Source organism: Protopterus annectens, chromosome 12.part0, assembly GCF_019279795.1.
Source record: "Protopterus annectens isolate FY-2018-M chromosome 12.part0, PAN1.0, whole genome shotgun sequence".
Classification (NCBI taxonomy): Eukaryota; Metazoa; Chordata; order Ceratodontiformes; family Protopteridae; genus Protopterus; species Protopterus annectens.
In genome coordinates, this window is record NC_056746.1 from 121,893,195 (window position 1) to 121,914,928 (window position 21,734).

Below are 21,734 nucleotides of genomic sequence, written 5' to 3' on the forward strand. Positions count from 1 at the left end.
TTACCCACACTCACATCCCTATCACTAGCTCTACTGTCGCTAACCTTCCTAACTTCCTTACAGACAGACCTACCGCTGCAGAACTACTGTCACAGTACCCACACTAGCCCACCCTCTCAAACCCACTCACACTTCTACATCTGCCCTACAATCATAAATCTTACAACTACATATTACTCACTAACAAAAATGACACCATCTCACCACATTAAGAAAAAGTATCATAGACCAAGCTCACATACAGTTAATATTAAGAAGCACATACTGACACTCCTACAAACTCTGCAAACTTCTGGTGACATTCACCCAAATCCCGGTCCCCTCCCAGCCAGACAAACATCTGACCTGCTAATCTTAAATCTCAACATAAGAAGTATTACCAACAAGCTAACTGACCTACATACATTTATAGCCCACTACAACCCTGATATACTCGCTATTACAGAGACCTGGCTTAAACCCAGTATCCAAGATGAAGACGTTCTCCCCCAAGGGTATAATACACTTAGATTTGATAGAACAAACAGGAAAAGAGGAGGAGTAGCCATTCTCTTTAAAAACACCCTTAACCTCCAGCTCCTGCACACCACACCACCCACTTTTCAAAATGCTGAAGTCCTGTTTTCTGTCCTATCTATAAGAAACACCAAGAAGATCAGTATACCATGCTGCTGCATACCTCCAGTCAACAACTCACTCTTAATAGAAGACATCCTACACTGGACAAAGGACAATCTACCTCAGGAAACAAATCTACTAGGAGACCTTAATGCCGACTGGGCAGCCTGTAACTCCAGCAGCCCCTCTACACATATCAATCTATATGGGTTCTCTCAACTAATTGAAGATCCAACTAGAATAGATAAGAAAACAGAGAGAATCCATACTGGGCTGGACACTAACCAACTATCCCAAACAAAACTATACAGTAGGCTGTCTCCCAGATGACCTAAGTGATCATCTCCCCACCTTCCTACTCCACAAACACTGCAATCACCCCAAACCAGTACTTACAAATTTGTACGAGATGACCATAACCTTACCCCACGATACCTAAATACTGTCCTAAGCCACTGTAACTGGGAACCACTACGGACACTTGGGTTAGACCAGGCAGTAGACTACCTCAATACTACCTTCTCTAACATCCTTAACAGTCTAGCTCCCAGCAGAAAGATCAGAGTTAAAGCCAACTATGCACCCTGGCTAAATAGGGACACAAGAGCCTTACTAAAAGCTAGAGATAAAGCCTGGAAAATCTGGAAAACTGACAAAACCCCTAGCTCCAGGCAATACTATCAACAGCTTTGAAACAAGGCCAAGGCTGAATCCAAAATAAACAAACAAAACTATTTTCTTAGCACCCAAAGGAAATATTGAAATAATCCACAAAAATTCTGGCATGCCATTAACTCCCTACTAAAGCCAGGCAAAACCACAACTCCAGCACCCAGCTCTACTAGCAATACCCTAGACATAGTTTCTCAATTTAATAACCATTTTACTAAATCCATCTTAGCCCTGTCCAGTCAAATAACCAAAAACAGTCTACCTCAATCACAGCCTAACCTATCCCACATCACCCCCTCTTTCAGCCTAACATCAGTGCCCACCCCAGCTATCAAAAAACTCCTCCTAAAACAAAAGCCAACCACACTGGCACATAACAACCACATAACATACCTGCTGCATACCTAAAAATGGCTAGTGACTCCCTATCATATCCTGTCTCCATCCTAATCAACCACGCCATACTAGAATCCTACATACCCAAACACTGGAAAGTATCTAACATCATTCCTCTCCATAAAGCAGGTAATTCTTACAAATTCTCCAACTACCGGCCTATTGCCATCCTTTGCCCCTTATCCAAAATTCTTGAGAAATGCATCCACTTGCAAGTGATGACATTTCTTAACACACACAATCTACTATCTACCACACAACATGGTTTCCGTCCACCTCACAGCACTACCACAGCCCTTCTATCCTTCACTAATTATATAAACCTTCTCAGGAATGATAACAAATATGTATCAGCCATTTTCCTAGACCTCTCAGAAGCATTTGATATGGTCTCCCACTCCATTCTACTAGACTCACTAACATCATTATCCTTCACCTCCTCTACTATAGCCTGGTTCAGAAGCTACTTGTCTGACAGGCAACAATCAGTCCAGTGGAAAGGAACTCTGTCTACACAACTTCCAACCACCGTAGGAGTCCCACAGGGCTCTATACTGGGCCCGCTGTTGTTCTCTATTTTCACAAATAACCTCAGTAGCTTTACACAACATGCCATAGTCATACAATATGTGGATGATTCAACCCTGATCTGCTCCACCTCATCTCCCACCAGCCTACATACACTCACTCAAGATACCTTTAACTCAGTAGATAAATGGATATCAGGTATCCATCTAATTTTAAATCCCAAAAAGACAAAACTGCTGCAATTTACCCCTAATAGATAAAAAAAAAAAAAAAAAAAAAAAAGCCCTCCCCCTTACCATAACATCTAAGGACGGCACCACCATATCCCCTTCTAACCACACCAAACTTCTGGGCATTGAAATAGACTATAATCCCCACTTTGATGTTCACATCTCACATACCATAAAACTAGGCTCCCTATACAGGCATAAGTCCTTTCTCTCACAAAAAACAAGAGTCACTGTTGCACAAAGCCACCTCCTCTCAACTCTTATTATACGCAGCACGAATATTTACCCAAATCAGACAATGTGACCTAGACAAACTAGAATCATGCTACAATAAAATAGCCAAGTTTGCTACTAACTCAACCTATAGAACCCATCACTGTACTGCACTAAAAGAATTAAAATGGCTTGAGCTACCACAGCTACTTAACTATCACCAGCTGGGCACAGCTTACAATATTCTCAAATATCCTGAAAAAAGCCCTCATTATCCAACCTACTTACTGTCTATACTGCAAACCAGTACCTAAGATCCAGTGAAAAATCTCTCCTCTCTATCACCAAGGCTAACAATAATGCAGGGAAAGCGCTCTACTCCCACACCGTTGCCAGAAATTGGAACTCTCTTCCCCTATCAGTGTCTACTGCCCCCTCCACATCCATATTCAAAAACTCCCTCAAATCGTACCTTCTTAGTACCTGTTTATGCCCTTGTATCACATAACCCTACCCATACTACTATTAACTCCCCAAACTCCTCTCTGATCACATGCTGGATCTCTGATCCCCTGTAGGCTTGGTCATCTGAAAGGGTACTTTTAACTGTAGAATCTTACTTGATAGACATTGTGGATGATTTACTTAGAATCCAGTTTGAATCCAGACTCTCTACCACCTGCTCCGGCCAAGCCTGACAGATACTACAGAGTGCCTGATTCACATAGATTTCTCTGTAAAAGTCCTCTTGCTGACCCAGAGACAATCTCCCAGGGTCTCAAAGGGGCTAAGGCTTCTATGGCTAAAAATCCTGTACCCTCTGAAAGGGATTCCAGAGCACTAGACAGATGGGGGAAAAAGGTTTACACCTCAGCCACTCTAGCTATGAGGGCACTAAATTGCCAATTCCACATGCTTAAGTATCAGCAATTTCTAATCTCACAGTTAAAGCAAAGAATCACCACTCTCCCTCAACAGTCTGAATTGAAAGAAATGCAGGATCTGTTGCATGCAACTGAACAGGTGGGCAAACACACGTTACAATGTGGGTTTGATTCTCTGGAGGCCTCCTGCAGAGCAGCTGTCACTGGGTCTGTTATACATAGACATGCTTGGTTAAAGGAACAAACTCTGCCTGATCATGTTAAAGCAAAGCTTCTAGATGCTCCCTTACAGCAGGATGTTCTTTTTGGAGTTAAAGCAGAAGAAGTCTTAAAGAAAATGGAGGATAAGGCAAAATCTATGCAGACAGTCCAAAGATTTCCTACAGGTACAGCCCCCTCGCTTCAGCAGAAATTGGCCAACAAAAAATTGGTCCTTCCCAGCTACTGACAGACCACTGAGGGGTAAATACAGACATCCAAGAGGCAGAGGACAACCAAAAGCCCAGTACAAACCTCGACAATGGGGCACTGCAACACAGAAGGGAGGAGAAGACAGGTCCCAACCTACCAGAAGGCAAACTCAATGACTTGCACCTCATCTGGCCAAGCAACAATCTCTTGGCAGCCCCCTTGGGAGGAAAACTCGCACTTTTTTCAGACAACTGGCACATTGTCACAAAGGACAAATGGGTCCTAGACATAATTTTACGAGGATACAGATTCCATTTTCACACCTTGCCAATGAAAAGAGGAATGCCAAACCTGCCACAAAATCAATGGGCAGAGGCACAAAAGCAAATTACAGCTCTCATGGACATGAGAGCCATTCAACTGGTACCTACACGGGAGCAATGCCAAGGATTTTACTAAAGACTCTTTCTAGTCCCCAGAAAGGACAATGCCTGGAGACCACTTCTGGACCTTTCAATTCTAAACACCTTCTTACAAGTACCCAAATTCAAGATGCTAACACTGCAGCAGCTTCTTCCCATGTTGGGCAAGAAAGCATGGCTAGTAACGTTGGACCTCAAGGAGGCATACCTGCATGTCCCTATCAGACAAAGTTGCAGAAGATACCTCCATTTCATTGCAGGTTCAACCCATTACCAATTCTCTGCACTGCCCTTTGGCATATCTACTGCGCCCAGGGTCTTCACAAAATGCCTGGCACCAGTAATTGCATATTGCAGACAAAGAGGAATTCAAATATACCCATACCTGGACGACTGCCTCATCCAAGCAGAAAGCAAAGACATCCTCTTACAACATCTGGCTTTTGTAAAACATCTTCTAAGTTGCCTATGGTACACAGTAAACGAAAAGAAATCAAAACTAGTACCCTCACAAAATATGACATTCCTGGGTGCCAGCTTGAATACAACGGCCCAGAAGGCTTATCTGACGCCAGACAAACAACAACAACTAACTCAATATTTCAAAACAATGGCAACAAAGACCCAACTATCTGCAAGAAAAATTCTGCAGGCCTTGGGCTTCATGGCATCTTACATACTACTGATGCCATTTGCAAAGCTGCATATGAGGAAATTACAGTGGTACCTAAAAAGCGTATGGTCTCAACACAGCCACAGCTTGGACACAATGATATCTCTCATTCCCTGCCTACAACAGGAGTTTCTATGGTGGTCACAGGCATGTAACCTCAACAAGGGTCAGCCTTTCACCTTGCCCGCAGCCAGGCAAAGTATGACAACAGATGCATCGGACTACACCTGGGGGGCACACATGGCAGGACAGTGCGTTCAAGGCATATGAACTGCAGATCAAAGGAATCTCACATCAATCAAAAAGAAATGCTAGCTGTACAGAATGCCCTGACAGCCTTCAAGGACCTCTTGCATCCAGGACAGCTTACAATAAGGACGGACAACACCACAGTAATGTGGTACATAAACAAACAAGGGGGTACACACTCCTACCCTCTATGCAGGCAAGCAATGACCTTGTGGAACACAGCTCTGGCTTACCAAGTTCAGTTACAAGCTCAATTCCTGCCAGGAAAAAAGAACACATTGGCAGACGACCTCAGCAGATACATCATGGATCCCCCCGAATGGAAACTGGATCCACAAGTATTTGCAATGATAACTCAAAAATGGGGCCACCCAGACATAGACCTGTTTGCCAGTCCTCAAAACTATCAACTAACAAAATTTTGTACAAGGACACTGCACTACCAAGCTTGGAAAGTGAACGCACTCTCATTCAGTTGGAAAAACCTGACAATATATGCCTTCCCTCCATTGCCTCTCCTCACAAAGGTGCTTTTGAAAGTCAGAAAGGAGAGACCACAACTGATACTCATAGCCCCAGACTGGCCACGCCAGCACTGGTACCCACTTTTGAGGAATATAGCCCAGTGCCCACCTTGGATTTTACCACAAATTGCCCATTTGCTTATACAGCAAAACAATCAGATTTTTCACAGCCAGCTCAAAACCTTAAATCTGGCTGCATGGCAAATCACCTAAGCATCCAGCCAGCTCCTATTTCCCAAGCAGTTATGGATGTTATTCTGGAAGCTAGGAGACCCAGCACCAGGAAGGCCTATTCGGACAAATGGAAAAAGTTTTGTGCCTGGAACCAAGCTAAAGACCAAGACACACTTCAGCCTCACATGCCTCAGATTCTACAGTACTTAACTGAGATGTTGCACAAAGGACTTTCTTTTTCTTCCATTAAAATCCATGCATCAGCTATTTCAGCCCACTACAACACGGATCCACTCTTATTTTCGCATCCACTGCTAAGACAGTTCCTCAGAGGGGCAAAAAACATTAGACCCCCCAGGAGAACACCTACACCAACATGGGACCTCAATTTTGTTCTGGAAAAACTTACGCTACCTCCCTTTGAACCAGCTTTCTCTGCAGATCTACATTTTCTATCATGGAAGACTGCCCTGCTGCTAGCAATAACTTTAGCTAGAAGAGTCTCAGAGCTACAGGCACTAATGGCAGTGGAACCTTTCCTCATTTTACATCAAGACAGAATTTCTCTACAAACTAATCCTTCCTTCATGCCTAAGGTGGTTTCCAGTGTGGCTTTAAATCAAACCATCCACTTACCCACCATCTTCCCAAATCCACAGAACAAAGGAGAAAGTCTCCTGCATTCCTTGGACATTCACAGGCAACTTCGTTACTACTTGGATAAAACTAAGGTTTTCAGAAAATCTGACCAGCTCTTTGTATCCTATGCTACAGCTTCACAAGGGAAGGCTATACCAAAATGAACCATTTCCAAATGGATAGGACATTGCATTCGGTTTTGCTATACCCATCATGGAAAACCAGTTCCGGCTACCATTAGGCCCCACTCTACCAGGGCAACAGCTACATCTACAGCCTTCCTCAGGGGGGTTCCAACCAAGGAGATTTTGGAAGCTGCAACTTGGAGTTCAGTACACACCTTTACCAAACACTATCACTTACCACTTTACTCTAAGACTAGAGCTGGCTTTGCCACTGCAGTTCTGCAGGGCCTTCTAGCCTCCAATAACCCTCTATGATTCCTCCACCCATCCTTCGCTTTGGGATTCAACCCAAGTGTGATGACTGCAGCAGGGTAACACGATGAACATTGTACAGTTTTGTACCTACCATAAATGTAGATGTTCGAGTGTACACCCTGCTGCAGTCCAGGTTACCCTCCCTCCATACCCTCTGAACTAACTGGCTAAAATCTCTACAATACCTTCCTGATGTATTTGCTTATAGCTGGAGGGATTTGGTGTTTTTGCAAAATTTACTCAATTTGGTACTAATTACTGACCACCTTTTTGGGGGCATCTGATATCTGGGGCAAGAAAAACTGAAGAAAATGGCGTCGGTTGTAATATATATACCCCTGGCACACTGACGTCAGGGAAGAAGCGACAGCAACCGACGCCGGACCAAGACTTTGGAATTCCGGCCGACTGCGGGACCGCCTGACGACAGGATAACCAAGGTGTGATGACTGCAGCAGGGTGTACACTCGAACATCTACATTTATGGTAGGTACAAAACTGTACTTTATATTACTGTGCTCAGTATACAAGATGTAACCTGTTTTGTGTATTATGCTGGATGTACTGTATTTGTATAACTTGATGCTGGAGCTTTTCTCCCCAGGCCTCCACTGAAAATGGACCTGGACCAGTCGGAGGTTCCCGGTTAAGAAATGTAAAATAAATAAATAAAATAAATAATATTTGCAAGCATAGCCCAAGTACTAATTCACAAATACAGAGTAATCACAGAAGCTATAAAGTCCAGCAAACTATTAAAACAATGAACAAATAATATTAGTAGAGAAGAAAAACATATGTAAATATGGGAGGAGAAGAAAAACATATGTAAATATGGGAGATGAGCAGCAGGTGAGAACAGTGTGTGTGGGAGATGAGCAGCAGGTGAGAACAGTGTGTGTGGGAGATGAGCAGCAGGTGAGAACAGTGTGTGTGGGAGATGAGCAGCAGGTGAGAACAGTGTGTGTGGGAGATGAGCAGCAGGTGAGAACAGTGTGTGTGGGAGATGAGCAGCAGGTGAGAACAGTGTGTGTGGGAGATGAGCAGCAGGTGAGAACAGTGTGTGTGGGAGATGAGCAGCAGGTGAGAACAGTGTGTGTGGGAGATGAGCAGCAGGTGAGAACAGTGTGTGTGGGAGATGAGCAGCAGGTGAGAACAGTGTGTGTGTGGGAGATAAGCAGCAGGTGAGAACAGTGTGTGTGGGAGATGAGCAGCAGGTGAGAACAGTGTGTGGAAGTGAAAGTGATGCAGGTGAGGGAGGTGTGTGGAAGTGAAAGTGATGCAGGTGAGGGAGGGGTTGGGTGATGTGTCTAGTGATATGTGAGGAGTTAGGTGATGTGTCCAGTGGGAAAACACCTGCAGTCAGATATTTGATGGAGGTATCTTTTGAGTTGTGCTGTGAAAGTGGGGTAAGAGGAGATTTCTTTTGGTGAGTGGGGGGGATTGTCAGAGTTTGGGTGCAAGAATAGGGATGGAGTGGTCAGTAGCAGCATAGTTTGTCTGGGGGGATCTGGAGTGAGAGAGCCAATCTGGAGAAGCTGCAGAGGTTGTAATTGGTTTTATTATGGAGTTTGGCAGCAAGAGCCAAGAAGGCACCTGGTCGACGTAGCTTGAAAAGAAAAGACCCTGGGAGTAGCTCAATCCTGTGAGAGATTGTGAGTTATCTGGGTTTGAGGAAAGTGGTGAACTGGGCTTCTAGAGGCAGAGTTAGAAATAAATTAGTTGATTTTGTTTTCAATGGACTATAGAGTGAGTGAGTTGTTTTGGAGGTTCTGGCTATGGTGGGGAGCCCGTATTTGACTTGGAGTCCTTTGGCTCTTTCAGTGCTGGCTGGTCTGGAAAGAGAGAGAGAGATTTTCCAGGACCAAAATATAATCGAAAGGTAATCTTTTTCCTGGTATTTAAAGGGTATGGCTGTTCTGTTGATAAACCATTGAGATCTGTGATATTTAGAGTTTTAGTACCTTTTCACCTTTTGTGAGATCTCAGATGCCATACTTTCTGTTTCAGAATGGTTTAGAAGTAGTTTATGGCTATTTAGTCCTGAATTAAGGGAGTAAAGGTCAGATTGAAGTTGAGTTTGGATAGTTGAATGTGAAGGATTGGGTCAAAGGATGTTTAAATCATCAGCATACGGAGTGAAAGGAAGGTTAGGGAGGGCAGCTTGTTAATGAAGATTGACGACAAAAGTAGGATGAATATGGAGCCCTGGGGTGCTCCTTTGATAAATGGTGCTGAAAGTGACAAGGATGAGCCAGTTCTGACTATGAAATACCTATTTGTTATGAAATCCTGGAACTAGGTGATTGTGCTGGACCTAATTCCAGTTTTTTGGAGGGACCGAAGGAGAAAAAGGCAGAGATGGTCAGTATATGATCATATGCTTTGGTAAGGTCACTAAAATGTGCTCAAGAAAGGTTTCCTTTATTTTGAGAAGGATCTCATTTGTAAGTGATCATAGTGCTGTCATTGTGCTCCAGCAGTCCAGAATCTATGCTGTTTAACAGTGAGATGACGCTATTGGATATAAGTGGACAGTTGGTTGTAGATTAGTTTTTCATGTATTTCCTAAGTGTAGGTAATTGCACAAATACAATTAAAAGATGATTAAAATGAATGGCATCTTAAAAATGTATATGAATAACATGCATTGATGCAAGAATACACTCTGATTTTGTTTGCTTGGCTACAGCACAAAAGAGTCCAGTTTTAAGGAGCTCCAACTCCCTGCAATTAGAGACCTTCACAAGATAGAGTTTGCGTAAGTACGACTACTACTAAATTATATCTCAAGATTTGTTAATGGCATGTTAATGAGAATGATGTTTCTTTGCACAGCACCTCTTATTTTAGCATTCTGTGAAGTGGGCTATTCTATGCAGATGTGACAAACTTTCTGTCTGTTTTGACTGCCAGTTACTGCAGTGAAGCGCATGTATTGGGGGGGATAATGTTTCATCCTCCTTGTCTTCATAGTTATTGTCTGTTTTACCATCTCCCTACTTTGAATGTTTCTATTGGCTCTAAATATTACCATAGCAATAAAATACTTAGTGCTACCGGAGTGAAACTGGTCATAGATGTTGAAAAAATCAAAATAAAACCCTATTTGTGAGGCTTATGTCAGAACATTTTGAATGGTACACAAATGAGCTTCCAGCAAAGAGATTGTATAAACTTACTGGAGCTTTGCCAGAAAATGTTCGCTTTGGCTTTCAGCAGTGCCAACTATACAAGGTTTGCTCTCCATGACACTGTTTTTCAGGCATTCATTGGGCAGAAAATATATGATTTGGTGTCAAAGTCTAATTGTTGGTTTAAGTTCTTAAATGTCTCTAAGGACAGCAAAAAGCTTGTCAGCTATATTTCTAATCTTAAAGATTAAAAGTTGAAAATTTAGGATAATTCTGCAAAGGAGTTACATTGTTCTAATGGGATTTGTGAAAAAGCTTTAAATATGTTAAGGTGTATGATAAAATATCAGCAAGATGTAAATGAGGAATTTATTTATTTGCAAAACTCTAGTTTGGATAATTCTTTCATTAATATTTTAATGTTATTGTGATTTTACCTAATTATTTGCAAACAATATTTTTCTATTCTACAAGGAAAGCTAAAGAAATCTCATTATTAAGAGTTTATTAAGCTTCAAATCAATGCTGTTTCCTTAAAGTCCAGTCATCTAGCACAAGACCTTGTAGTATGAACAGAGGTTTGACAGAGTGGAAGATGTTTCATTTGTCAGAGATTTTTTTTATGTTGATGGTCTTGATCTGACAAAGGTAATGCTAATGATTTATTGCATTGTGGTGCTCATTTGCAGAAGAGAGATGTATTTCCCCATCCACTTTCTACACTGCATTCACTACCCCTTTCAGAAATTGTTTTGTGGTAGTGGAGAACCTCAACTTGCTTAGAAAATTGGAAGGTTTCAAGAGCTTAAATAGACTTTGGAGTGAAAGTTGTGCTGGAGTATGACTACAACACATAGTGTTATGTATCTCTTACTGATTCACTTCCAAGAGCATTCAAACCCTTGTGGGGAAAGTGTCCCATATTTATGCAGAATTTTAAATAATAAGAGTATATAGATGATTTCCTGATTAAAAGGTGTCAGACTTCTACTGCATGTTCTTACTTGTACTCAGCCAACAGCTCAAGCTCAGGACGGAATATGCATGGTCACACTAGATGTAAACAATGCTTACTGGACTGTTCCCATGTGCTGTCCCCAATGAAGGTCAGTCAGTTACAGTGAAGAACTCAGTAGTTCCACTTTTCAGTCTAGCATCTCCTAGAATTTTCTCCAAGTGCTGTGGCTACAGTGGTACATAGAGAAAACAGGACCTTTAACTATCTGTTATCTGTATGTCTGATCTAGGCTCATTTAAGTCACCAGCTGGTGGACAGTTTACAAATGATAGTTATATTGCTGGAACGTCTTCTTAGCTTTATTGTCAGTGAAAAAAAAGTTAGATCTGGTCCCCTTGTAGAGCAAAATTTTTTGTTTTGTTTTGTTTTTTGTTTTTACTCAGTGAGTAACTCCCCTTGACTTGCTGTTTAATCAGTGGCTAATGCCTTGGACTCTGGTCGAGGAAATGATCTAACATAACTGATAGTTCAGGTCTCCTCCTGAAGAGGACCATCATATCCCTCTGAAGGAGATGTTAGCAGTAATTTTAGCAGTCAAATTTCAGTTTCACATTAGGATTCATATTACGTGGCCACAGACAATATGACAGGACTGTCTCACCCTTAGTGCAAAGTTATATCTGCATTCATTTGAAAATTATAAGGGCTAGTATACCATGTAAACCAGAAATATAGATATTGTTACAGCTCACAAAATAAATACCACTGTGTTGTTATCAAAGTGTGTATCTTTGGTGTTAGTTTCAAGTAAAATAATTATGCTGGAGAAATGGAATCAGCCTAAAACTGGTGAATTTGTTAGTAACAGATGACTTCTATATGTTATGGAATTTCTAGTCTGTCATAAAATGGTACAGTGGTATTGTTAAAGTACTTAAGGAGAGGGATATGGAGGGTTAGGGATGTTAATGGATTTATCATATGTCTTCCATATAAGATACATTGATCTTTCCTGCCAGCCTCAGTAGTATAGATAAAGCTGTGACTGCTGTTTAGGTGACATAAGTTCTATTACCAGCTCAGGCATCTGCTACAGCTGGCCAGGGAGGACGGTAGAAGCACCCAATTCCAGATTGCCCGTCTGATTGGCTGGCCAGGGAGGACGGTAGAAGCACCCAATTCCAGCTTTTCCCATCTGATTGGCTGGCCAGGGAGGATGGTAGAAGGCAACCAATTCCAGCTTTTCCATCTGATTGGCTGGCCAGGGAGGATGGTAGAAGCACCCAATTGCAGCTTTTCCATCTGATTGGCTGGCCAGGGAGGATGGTAGAAGCACCCAATTCCAGCTTTTCCATCTGATTGGCTGGCCAGGGAGGATGGTAGAATCACACAATACCAGCTTTTCCATCTGATTGGAAAGGAGGAGGTTCTTGCTCCTCATTTGAGTGACACCTAGTGGGAACGTGAAGCATTGCACATGTGGAGCATGAGCCAATGAGTGCAATCAGCAATAATAGCTGAACTCAGAGTCATAGCAAAGAAGGGGGTGCATACCTAAGGGAGATATAGGCTGTTCTACAGAACTTGCAAGCTGGCCTGTTTTCTACCACCACACCCTCACCTTTGAGGAACAAATGGGTCGACTGTGTACACAGTCAGTCCTGCAGACAAAAACAAAGATGCATAATTCATTCAAACAAAAAAAAATAAAGATGAGAAACTGAACTAGATAGAATTTCCAAGTCCATAAGTGGTTTTGCTATGTTGGTCATCCCTGGCACATGCTAGCTAGCTTTTCTAGTCCATGTATGGACCTACTGGTGTTCTTCCCAACTAAGTAAAGAATGTGAAGCCTTAGGTAATGTATCACTATAATACATTTGTTTAAGCTACTTATCATAATAGTAGATGAGTGAATTTTCCTTGCCTTTATAATCCACATATCGTCCCACCAGCCCCTCATAAGGAACTGCCAGATTTAGAAGCGTTTCCATGTTTGTTGCTTTTGTGTTGGAGTGTTTCACTGACGTGTGCGCCTGTTTTCATTTCTGGATATACTTTTAACTCAAAACTCTGACAATAATGATTAGCCAGTTTCACAGTGTTTGGTTAAGTGTGTGATATTAATATGTATCTAAAAGCTATAGGTATGGCACTGCATGTCTTAATTGGCTCCAGAAGGACTCCCAGCTAGTTACTTAAGTGTGGTTTACCACCATGACAGTATGGTGATTATCATGAGAAAATCAGTTTGTCTTAGAGTGACAGACAGCGATGTTGTTGTTATCATCATCATCATTATTATTATCATTATTATTATTGTTATTATTATTAGCATTATTTTATTATTACTATTATTGTTATTATTAGTATTATTGCTATTATTATTATTATTACTATTATTGTTGTTAGTTATTATTATTACTATTATTGTTATTATTGTTATTACTGTTATTGTTATTATTGTTATTATTACTATCATTACTATTATTATTATTATTATTGTTATTATTATTACTATTATTGTTATTATTATTATTATTATTACTATTATTGTTATTATTGTTATTACTATTATTGTTGTTATTGTTATTATTATTGTTATTATTATTATGTTCTTTTTATACAAGAAACAGGAAAGAGAGGGGATCCACATTCTGGGTGTAGCATGCACTGAAAATCTTTGGTATTGCATTACATTTCTCCTCTGGAAGGTGTTTTGAGGTGGTGTGAATTTTGTCTAGGAAAGGGACCAGGCTATGTTGTTTTGTTTAACAGTTGTGACCCAGCTTCACCACGCAGCACTACCTATGTCACTGCTATGTTACTACATATGTCACTGCTATGTTGCTACCTATGTCACTGCTATGTCACTACCTATGGTACCATGTCACAGTTGTGTCACTATTTCACTACCTATGTCACTGTTATGTTACTACCTATGTCACTAGTTACAGATGTATTGTATAACTGATATTTGGGGGGGGGTTCATATGAATGTCATGGTAATATAAACACAGTTACAGATGTTTGTATAACTGATATTTGGTGTGGGGGTTCATATGAACATCATGGTAATATAAACACAGTTGCAGATGTGTTGTATAACTGATATGTGGTGGGGGGCTCACATGAACATCATGGTAGTATAAACACAGTTACAGATGTGTTGTATAACTGATATTTAGTGGGGGGCTCATATGAACATCATGGTAATATAAACACAGTTACAGATGTGCTGTATAACTAATATTTAGTGGGGGGGAAATACGTGATGGTAATATATATAGACACAGTTAGATGTGCTGTATAACTAATATTTGGGGGGTTCATATGAACATCATGGTAATATAAACACAGTTACAGATGTGTTGTATAACTGATATTTGGTGGGGGGCTCATATGAACATCATGGTAATATAAACACAGTTACAGATGTGTTGTATAACTGATATTTAGTGGGGGGCTCATATGAACATCATGGTAATATAGACACAGTTACAGATGTGCTGTATAACTAATATTTGGGGGGTTCATATGAACATCATGGTAATATAAACACAGTTACAGATGTGTTGTATAACTGATATTTGGGGGGTTCATATGAACATCATGGTAATATAAACACAGTTACAGATGTGTTGTATAACTGATATTTGGTGGGGGGCTCATATGAACATCATGGTAATATAAACACAGTTACAGATGTGTTGTATAACTGATATTTAGTGGGGGGCTCATATGAACATCATGGTAATATAAACACAGTTACAGATGTGTTGTATAACTGATATTTGGGGGGCTCATATGAACATCATGGTAATATAAACACAGTTACAGATGTGTTGTATAACTGATATTTGGTGGGGGGCTCATATGAACATCATGGTAATATAAACAGTTACAGATGTGTTGTATAACTGATATTTGGTGTGAGGGTTCGTATGAACATCATGGTAATATAAACACAGTTGCAGATGTGTTGTATAACTGATATGTGGTGGGGGGCTCATATGAACATCATGGTAGTATAAACACAGTTACAGATGTGTTGTATAACTGATATTTAGTGGGGGGCTCGTATGAACATCATGGTAATATAAACACAGTTACAGATGTGTTGTATAACTGATATTTAGTGGGGGGCTCATATGAACATTATGGTAATATAGACACAGTTACAGATGTGCTGTATAACTAATATTTGGGGGGTTCATATGAACATCATGGTAATATAAACACAGTTACAGATGTGTTGTATAACTGATATTTGGTGGGGGGCTCATATGAACATCATGGTAATATAAACACAGTTACAGATGTGTTGTATAACTGATATTTAGTGGGGGGCTCATAGGAACATTATGGTAATATAGACACAGTTACAGATGTGCTGTATAACTAATATTTGGGGGGTTCATATGAACATCATGGTAATATAAACACAGTTACAGATGTGTTGTATAACTGATATTTGGTGGGGGGCTCATATGAACATCATGGTAATATAAACACAGTTACAGATGTGTTGTATAACTGATATTTAGTAGGTGGCTCATATGAACATTATGGTAATATAGACACAGTTACAGATGTGCTGTATAACTAATATTTGGGGGGTTCATATGAACATCATGGTAATATAAACACAGTTACAGATGTGTTGTATAACTGATATTTAGTGGGGGGCTCATATGAACATCATGGTAATATAAACACAGTTACAGATGTGCTGTATAACTAATATTTGGGGGGTTCATATGAATGTCATGGTAATATAAACACAGTTACAGATGTGTTGTATAACTGATATTTGGTGGGGGGCTCATATGAACATCATGGTAATATAAACACAGTTACAGATGTGTTGTATAACTGATATTTGGTGGGGGGCTCATATGAACATCATGGTAATATAAACACAGTTACGGGTGTGTTGTATAACTGATATTTGGGGGGGGCTCATATGAACATTATGGTAATATAAACACAGTTACAGATGTGTTGTATAACTGATATTTGGGGCGGCTCATATGAACATCATGGTAATATAAACACAGTTACAGATGTGTTGTATAACTGATATTTGGGGGGGCTCATATGAACATGATGGTAATATAAACACAGTTACAGATGTGTTGTATAACTGATATTTGGGGCGGCTCATATGAACATCATGGTAATATAAACACAGTTACAGATGTGTTGTATAACTGATATTTGGTGGGGGGCTCATATGAACATCATGGTAATATAAACAGTTACAGATGTGTTGTATAACTGATATTTGGTGGGGGGGCTCATATGAACATCATGGTAATATAAACACAGTTACAGATGTGTTGTATAACTGATATTTGGTTGGGGGGGAGGGTTCATAGTTGACAGCTGCTACTCTTGCTTGTATTTTCAGTGCTCATTCTTAGGTTTGATGATTCAGGTGCAGAATCTCCTCTACTGCTTGGTGAACTCTTTATGCCATAATCAGAAAACCAACACTTTGCCAAGACACCAGAGTAGCCACCAGCCCATTATGGCTGAAATTATGTGCCCATTTCTATGTCGTGTGTTTACACGTAGCTTTATTATAATTGTTTAACAGATTGTGCAGTACAGCTCTTATAAATGTGTCTGCACCACAACTGCCATATCCATGGAAAACGTACGTAAGTGTGCCCAGAAGTTATATACGAGTTGTCTGAAGGATTATACATGTTCTGCAAAAATCTGTTATGGTTTACCGAATGAAAACATATAGCCAAATTAATACTGACTAAAGTGGGATTTGTTCTTCTCCTATAGGCTTGGCCCTGTCTCTGGATCCCAAGGTTTTCTGAAGCTTGCAGAGCTTCTCACATCATTTCCATGTCTCCAGCATTTAGAGTAAGTAGAGTGTTATGTTTTCTATAATGAATGTTCATTTTCTGCTTCGCTCACCATTCTCAGGTCACAGCTACGTGTGTGTGTGTGTGTTTGTGTGTGTGTACGTTTGTGTGTGTGTGTGTGTGTGTGTACGTCTGTGTGTGTGTGTACGTCTGTGTGTGTCTACGTCTGTGTGTGTGTGTGTGTGTGTGTGTGTGTCTACACACCTGTGTGTGTGTGTGTGTCTACACACCTGTGTGTGTGTGTGTCTACACACCTGTGTGTGTGTGTCTACACACCTGTGTGTGTGTGTGTCTACACCTGTGTGTGTGTGTGTCTCACGCCTGTGTGTGTGTGTGTGTCTCACGCCTGTGTGTGTGTGTGTGTCTCACGCCTGTGTGTGTGTGTGTGTCTCACGCCTGTGTGTGTGTGGTGTCTCACGCCTGTGTGTGTGTGTGTCTCACGCCTGTGTGTGTGTGTGTCTCACGCCTGTGTGTGTGTGTGTCTCACGCCTGTGTGTGTGTGTGTGTCTCACGCCTGTGTGTGCGTGTCTACATCTGTGTGCATGTTTGTGTGTGTCTACATCTGTGTGCATGTTTGTGTTTGTCTACGTGTGTGTGTGTGTTTGTCTACGTCTGTGTGTGTTTGTCTACGTCTGTGTGTGTGTGTGTGTGTGTGTGTGTCTACGTCTATGTGTGTGTGTCTACATCTGTTATATATATTGAAGTTTAATTTACACCACTGTTCATATTAACTATAGTTCAAACAAGGCTCACACCTGCAGTATTGTTATTCGAAATGAGTTACGCCACTGTTCATATTAACTATAGTTCAAACAAGGCTCACACTTGCAGTATTATTATTCGAAATGAACTGTTCATATTAACTATAGTTCAAACAAGGCTCACACTTGCAGTATTATTATTCAAAAGTTACGCCACTGTTCATATTAACTATAGTTCAAACAAGGCTCACACTTGCAGTATTATTATTCGAAATGAGTTACGCCACTGTTCATATTAACTATAGTTCAAACAAGGCTCACAGTTGCAGTATTGTTATTCGAAATGAGTTATCATTTATCTTGCTGTTTCCGTCTTTGTGTCAACTAGTCAGGTTGTACGTTTTGTAAAAAATATAAATGTTTTGCAGTTTGGCAATGTAATACACAGTTTTACTTCTTAAATTATTCCAAAACACATGGAATCAAAATGTCTACAATTTATAAAGTTAAGTAGAATTTAAATATTGTGTTTATAATATGATGATGTTTCTTAAGTATCACTGTAACATATAACTATAATGGGCACCATTTTTGATATTGTCCTATGAGCAAAGAATTCTGTTTGACATTCCCATTCCTGCTGTGTCATAATGTAACTGAAAAAGGGATTTTAGGTGAAAATACAGATATTAGGATTCAGATAAATGCTCTGTGCTCATGCTAATTTCCCAGTGTGGGTTGTAAATTTGCATGGCTCATTCACGTCTCTGAAATGTATACTACTATTGTCAGGCTTGTTTTGCATTAGCAAAGGCATCCCTTACACAGACACACACGCGCCCATACACACACACACACACACACACACACACACACACACACACACACACACACACACACACTCACACACACACACACACACACACACACACACACACACACACACACACACACTAAAACCCCACCCCACGCCCACATCTGTACTGAACTTACTTGCACTGCATAGAAGTTAATGGGTGACGGTCATGTTTTTATCTTGTATGCTCCTGTCACTTTTTCCTCTTACAGTAAAATTGTATTTGCCCAAGAGATTGTCTGAATCACTTGTTAGAGCATCGTAGCCATGGAAAATTCCAGTGGGGGAGAGTACATGGGTAAAATACCATTAGGCATCCCCCCAGACTCCTGCATTAGCATGCAGCTCTGCCCACAAGACCTCCCTCCAAGCCAAGGCCCCCACAAGGGGAGAACCTCAGCAGTACTGCAGCCACTGAATCGGAAAGGCTTCGTGCGATGGGGACAGCTTCCAAGCTAAGGCTTTCCCAACATGCTAAGCCTTTCTAAATCTCAGAGAAATTGACTCCCAAACATTTGCTAGTCAGACTTCCATTTATTCGTAAAATACCACCATTTTTAAATAGGTGAGGTTTATGTGTTGGAATTCATAAACGGACTGCAGAGTATGCAATGCTATGTTTTTTTTTTGCGGGTGTTTATCTGAGGGTGGGTGATGACTATGCTGCTTACACAGGAGGGTGAGTCAGTCAGCTGAGGCATTGTTTAAACTGTTCAGTTACATGATTCATAATCATGGAAATTATGTTTTAGTGCATTTCAGTGCCCTGCAGATTTTGAACTACATTAAATTGGCCAACTCACCCTACAAGATATGCACTTCTATGAACCACGAACCACATCTATGAATTCCAGACGTAGGGTGATGGTTTACATGTAAATCCTTTGTGACAGAAACAAAGTGAAGCTTGTGTAAATCTTTAATTTTATACAAGATATAATACTAAAATTTGTAAAAATGACCAGTGTTTTGTTTAATAAAACAGAGATTGTTTTATAACATAAAATATAAGCAGAACAGTTTGTGTGTGTGTGTGTGTCTATGACAAAAATAATGAAACTTTATGAATAAAAATTAACGTGGATTTCAAATATATATATATATATATATATATATATATATATATATATAGTATATATATATCTATGTGTGTGTGTGTGTGTGTGTGTGTGTATATATATATATATATATATGTGTGTGTATATATATATATATATATATATACGTGTGTGTGTGTGTATATATAATGTGTGTGTGTGTCTGTGTGACATCTGTGTGCATGTTTGTGTATGTATATATATGTGTGTGTATATATATATGTGTGTGTGTGTGTGTGTGTGTGTGTGTGTGTGTGTGTGTGTGTGTGTGTGTCTACGTCTATGTGTGTGTGTGTCTACATCTGTTATATATATTGAAGTTTAATTTACACCACTGTTCATATTAACTATAGTTCAAACAAGGCTCACACCTGCAGTATTGTTATTCAAATGAGTTCACTGTTCATATTAACTATAGTTCCAACCAGGCCCACACTTGCAGTATTATTATTCGAAATGAGTTACGCCACTGTTCATATTAACTATAGTTCAAACAAGGCTCACAGTTGCAGTATTGTTATTCGAAATGAGTTATCATTTATCTTGCTGTTTCCATCTTTGTGTCAACTAGTCAGGTTGTACGTTTTGTAAAAAATATAAATGTTTTGCAGTTTGGCAATGTAATGCACAGTTTTACTTCTTAAATTATTCCAAAACACATGGAATCAAAATGTCTACAGTTTATATAGTTAAGTAGAATTTAAATATTGTGTTTATAATATGATGATGTTTCTTAAGTATCACTGTAATATATAACTATAATGGGCACCATTTTTGATATTGTCCTATGAGCAAAGAATTCTGTTTGACATTCCCATTTCTGCTGTGTCATAATGTAACTGAAAAAGGGATTTTAGGTGAAAATACAGATATTAGGATTCAGATAAATGCTCTGTGCTCATGCTAATTTCCCAGTGTGGGTTGTAAATTTGCATGGCTCATTCACGTCTCTGAAATGTATACTACTATTGTCAGGCTTGTTTTGCATTAGCAAAGGCATCCCTTACACAGACACACACACACACACACACACACACACTAAAACCCCACCCCACGCCTACATCTGTACTGAACTTACTTGCACTGCATAGAAGTTAATGGGTGACTGTCATGTTTTTATCTTGTATGCTCCTGTCACTTTTTCCTCTTACAGTAAAATTGTATTTGCCCAAGAGATTGTCTGAATCACTTGTTAGAGCATCGGAGCCATGGAAAATTCCAGTGGGGGAGAGTACATGGGTAATTACCATTAGGCATCCCCCCAGACTCCTGCATTAGTATGCAGCTCTGCCCACAAGACCTCCCTCCAAGCCAAGGCCCCCACAAGGGGAGAACCTCAGCAGTACTGCAGCCACTGAATCGGAAAGGCTTCGTGCGATGGGGACAGCTTCCAAGCTAAGGCTTTCCCAACATGCTAAGCCTTTCTAAATCTCAGAGAAATTGACTCCCAAACATTTGCTAATCAGACTTCCATTTATTCGTAAAATACCACCATTTTTAAATAGGTGAGGTTTATGTGTTGGAATTCATAAACGGACTGCAAAGTATGCAATGCTATGTTTTTTTTTTGCGGGTGTTTATCTGAGGGTGGGTGATGACTATGCTGCTTACACAGGAGGATGAGTCAGTCAGCTGAGGCATTGTTTAAACTGTTCAGTTACATGATTCATAATCATGGAAATTATGTTTTAGTGCTTTTCAGTGCCCTGCAGATTTTGAACTACATTAAATTGGCCAACTCACCCTACAAGATATGCACTTCTATGAATTCCAGACGTAGGGTGATGGTTTACATGTAAATCCTTTGTGACAGAAACAAAGTGAAGCTTGTGTAAATCTTTAATTTTATACAAGATATAATACTAAAATTTGTAAAAATGACCAGTGTTTTGTTTAATAAAACAGAGATTGTTTTATAACATAAAATATAAGCAGAACAGTTTTGATAAATGTACAATTATGACAAAATAATGAAACTTTATGAATAAAAATGAATGTGGATTTCAAATATATATATATATATATCTATG

General features: G+C 40.0%; 1 protein-coding gene across 7 annotated transcripts in view; it reads left to right on the plus strand.

The window, feature by feature from the left end:
• CIITA (class II major histocompatibility complex transactivator) overlaps positions 1-21,734 on the plus strand; it is an 851,446-nt gene that overhangs the window by 710,806 nt on the left and 118,906 nt on the right. For all 7 annotated transcript variants that reach the window (XM_044089141.1, XM_044089142.1, XM_044089145.1 and 4 more), the window contains 2 exons: positions 9,766-9,834; positions 16,968-17,048. In XM_044089141.1, the coding sequence (XP_043945076.1) occupies positions 9,766-9,834; positions 16,968-17,048 (150 nt within the window). The remainder of the gene's footprint in view (positions 1-9,765; positions 9,835-16,967; positions 17,049-21,734) is intronic.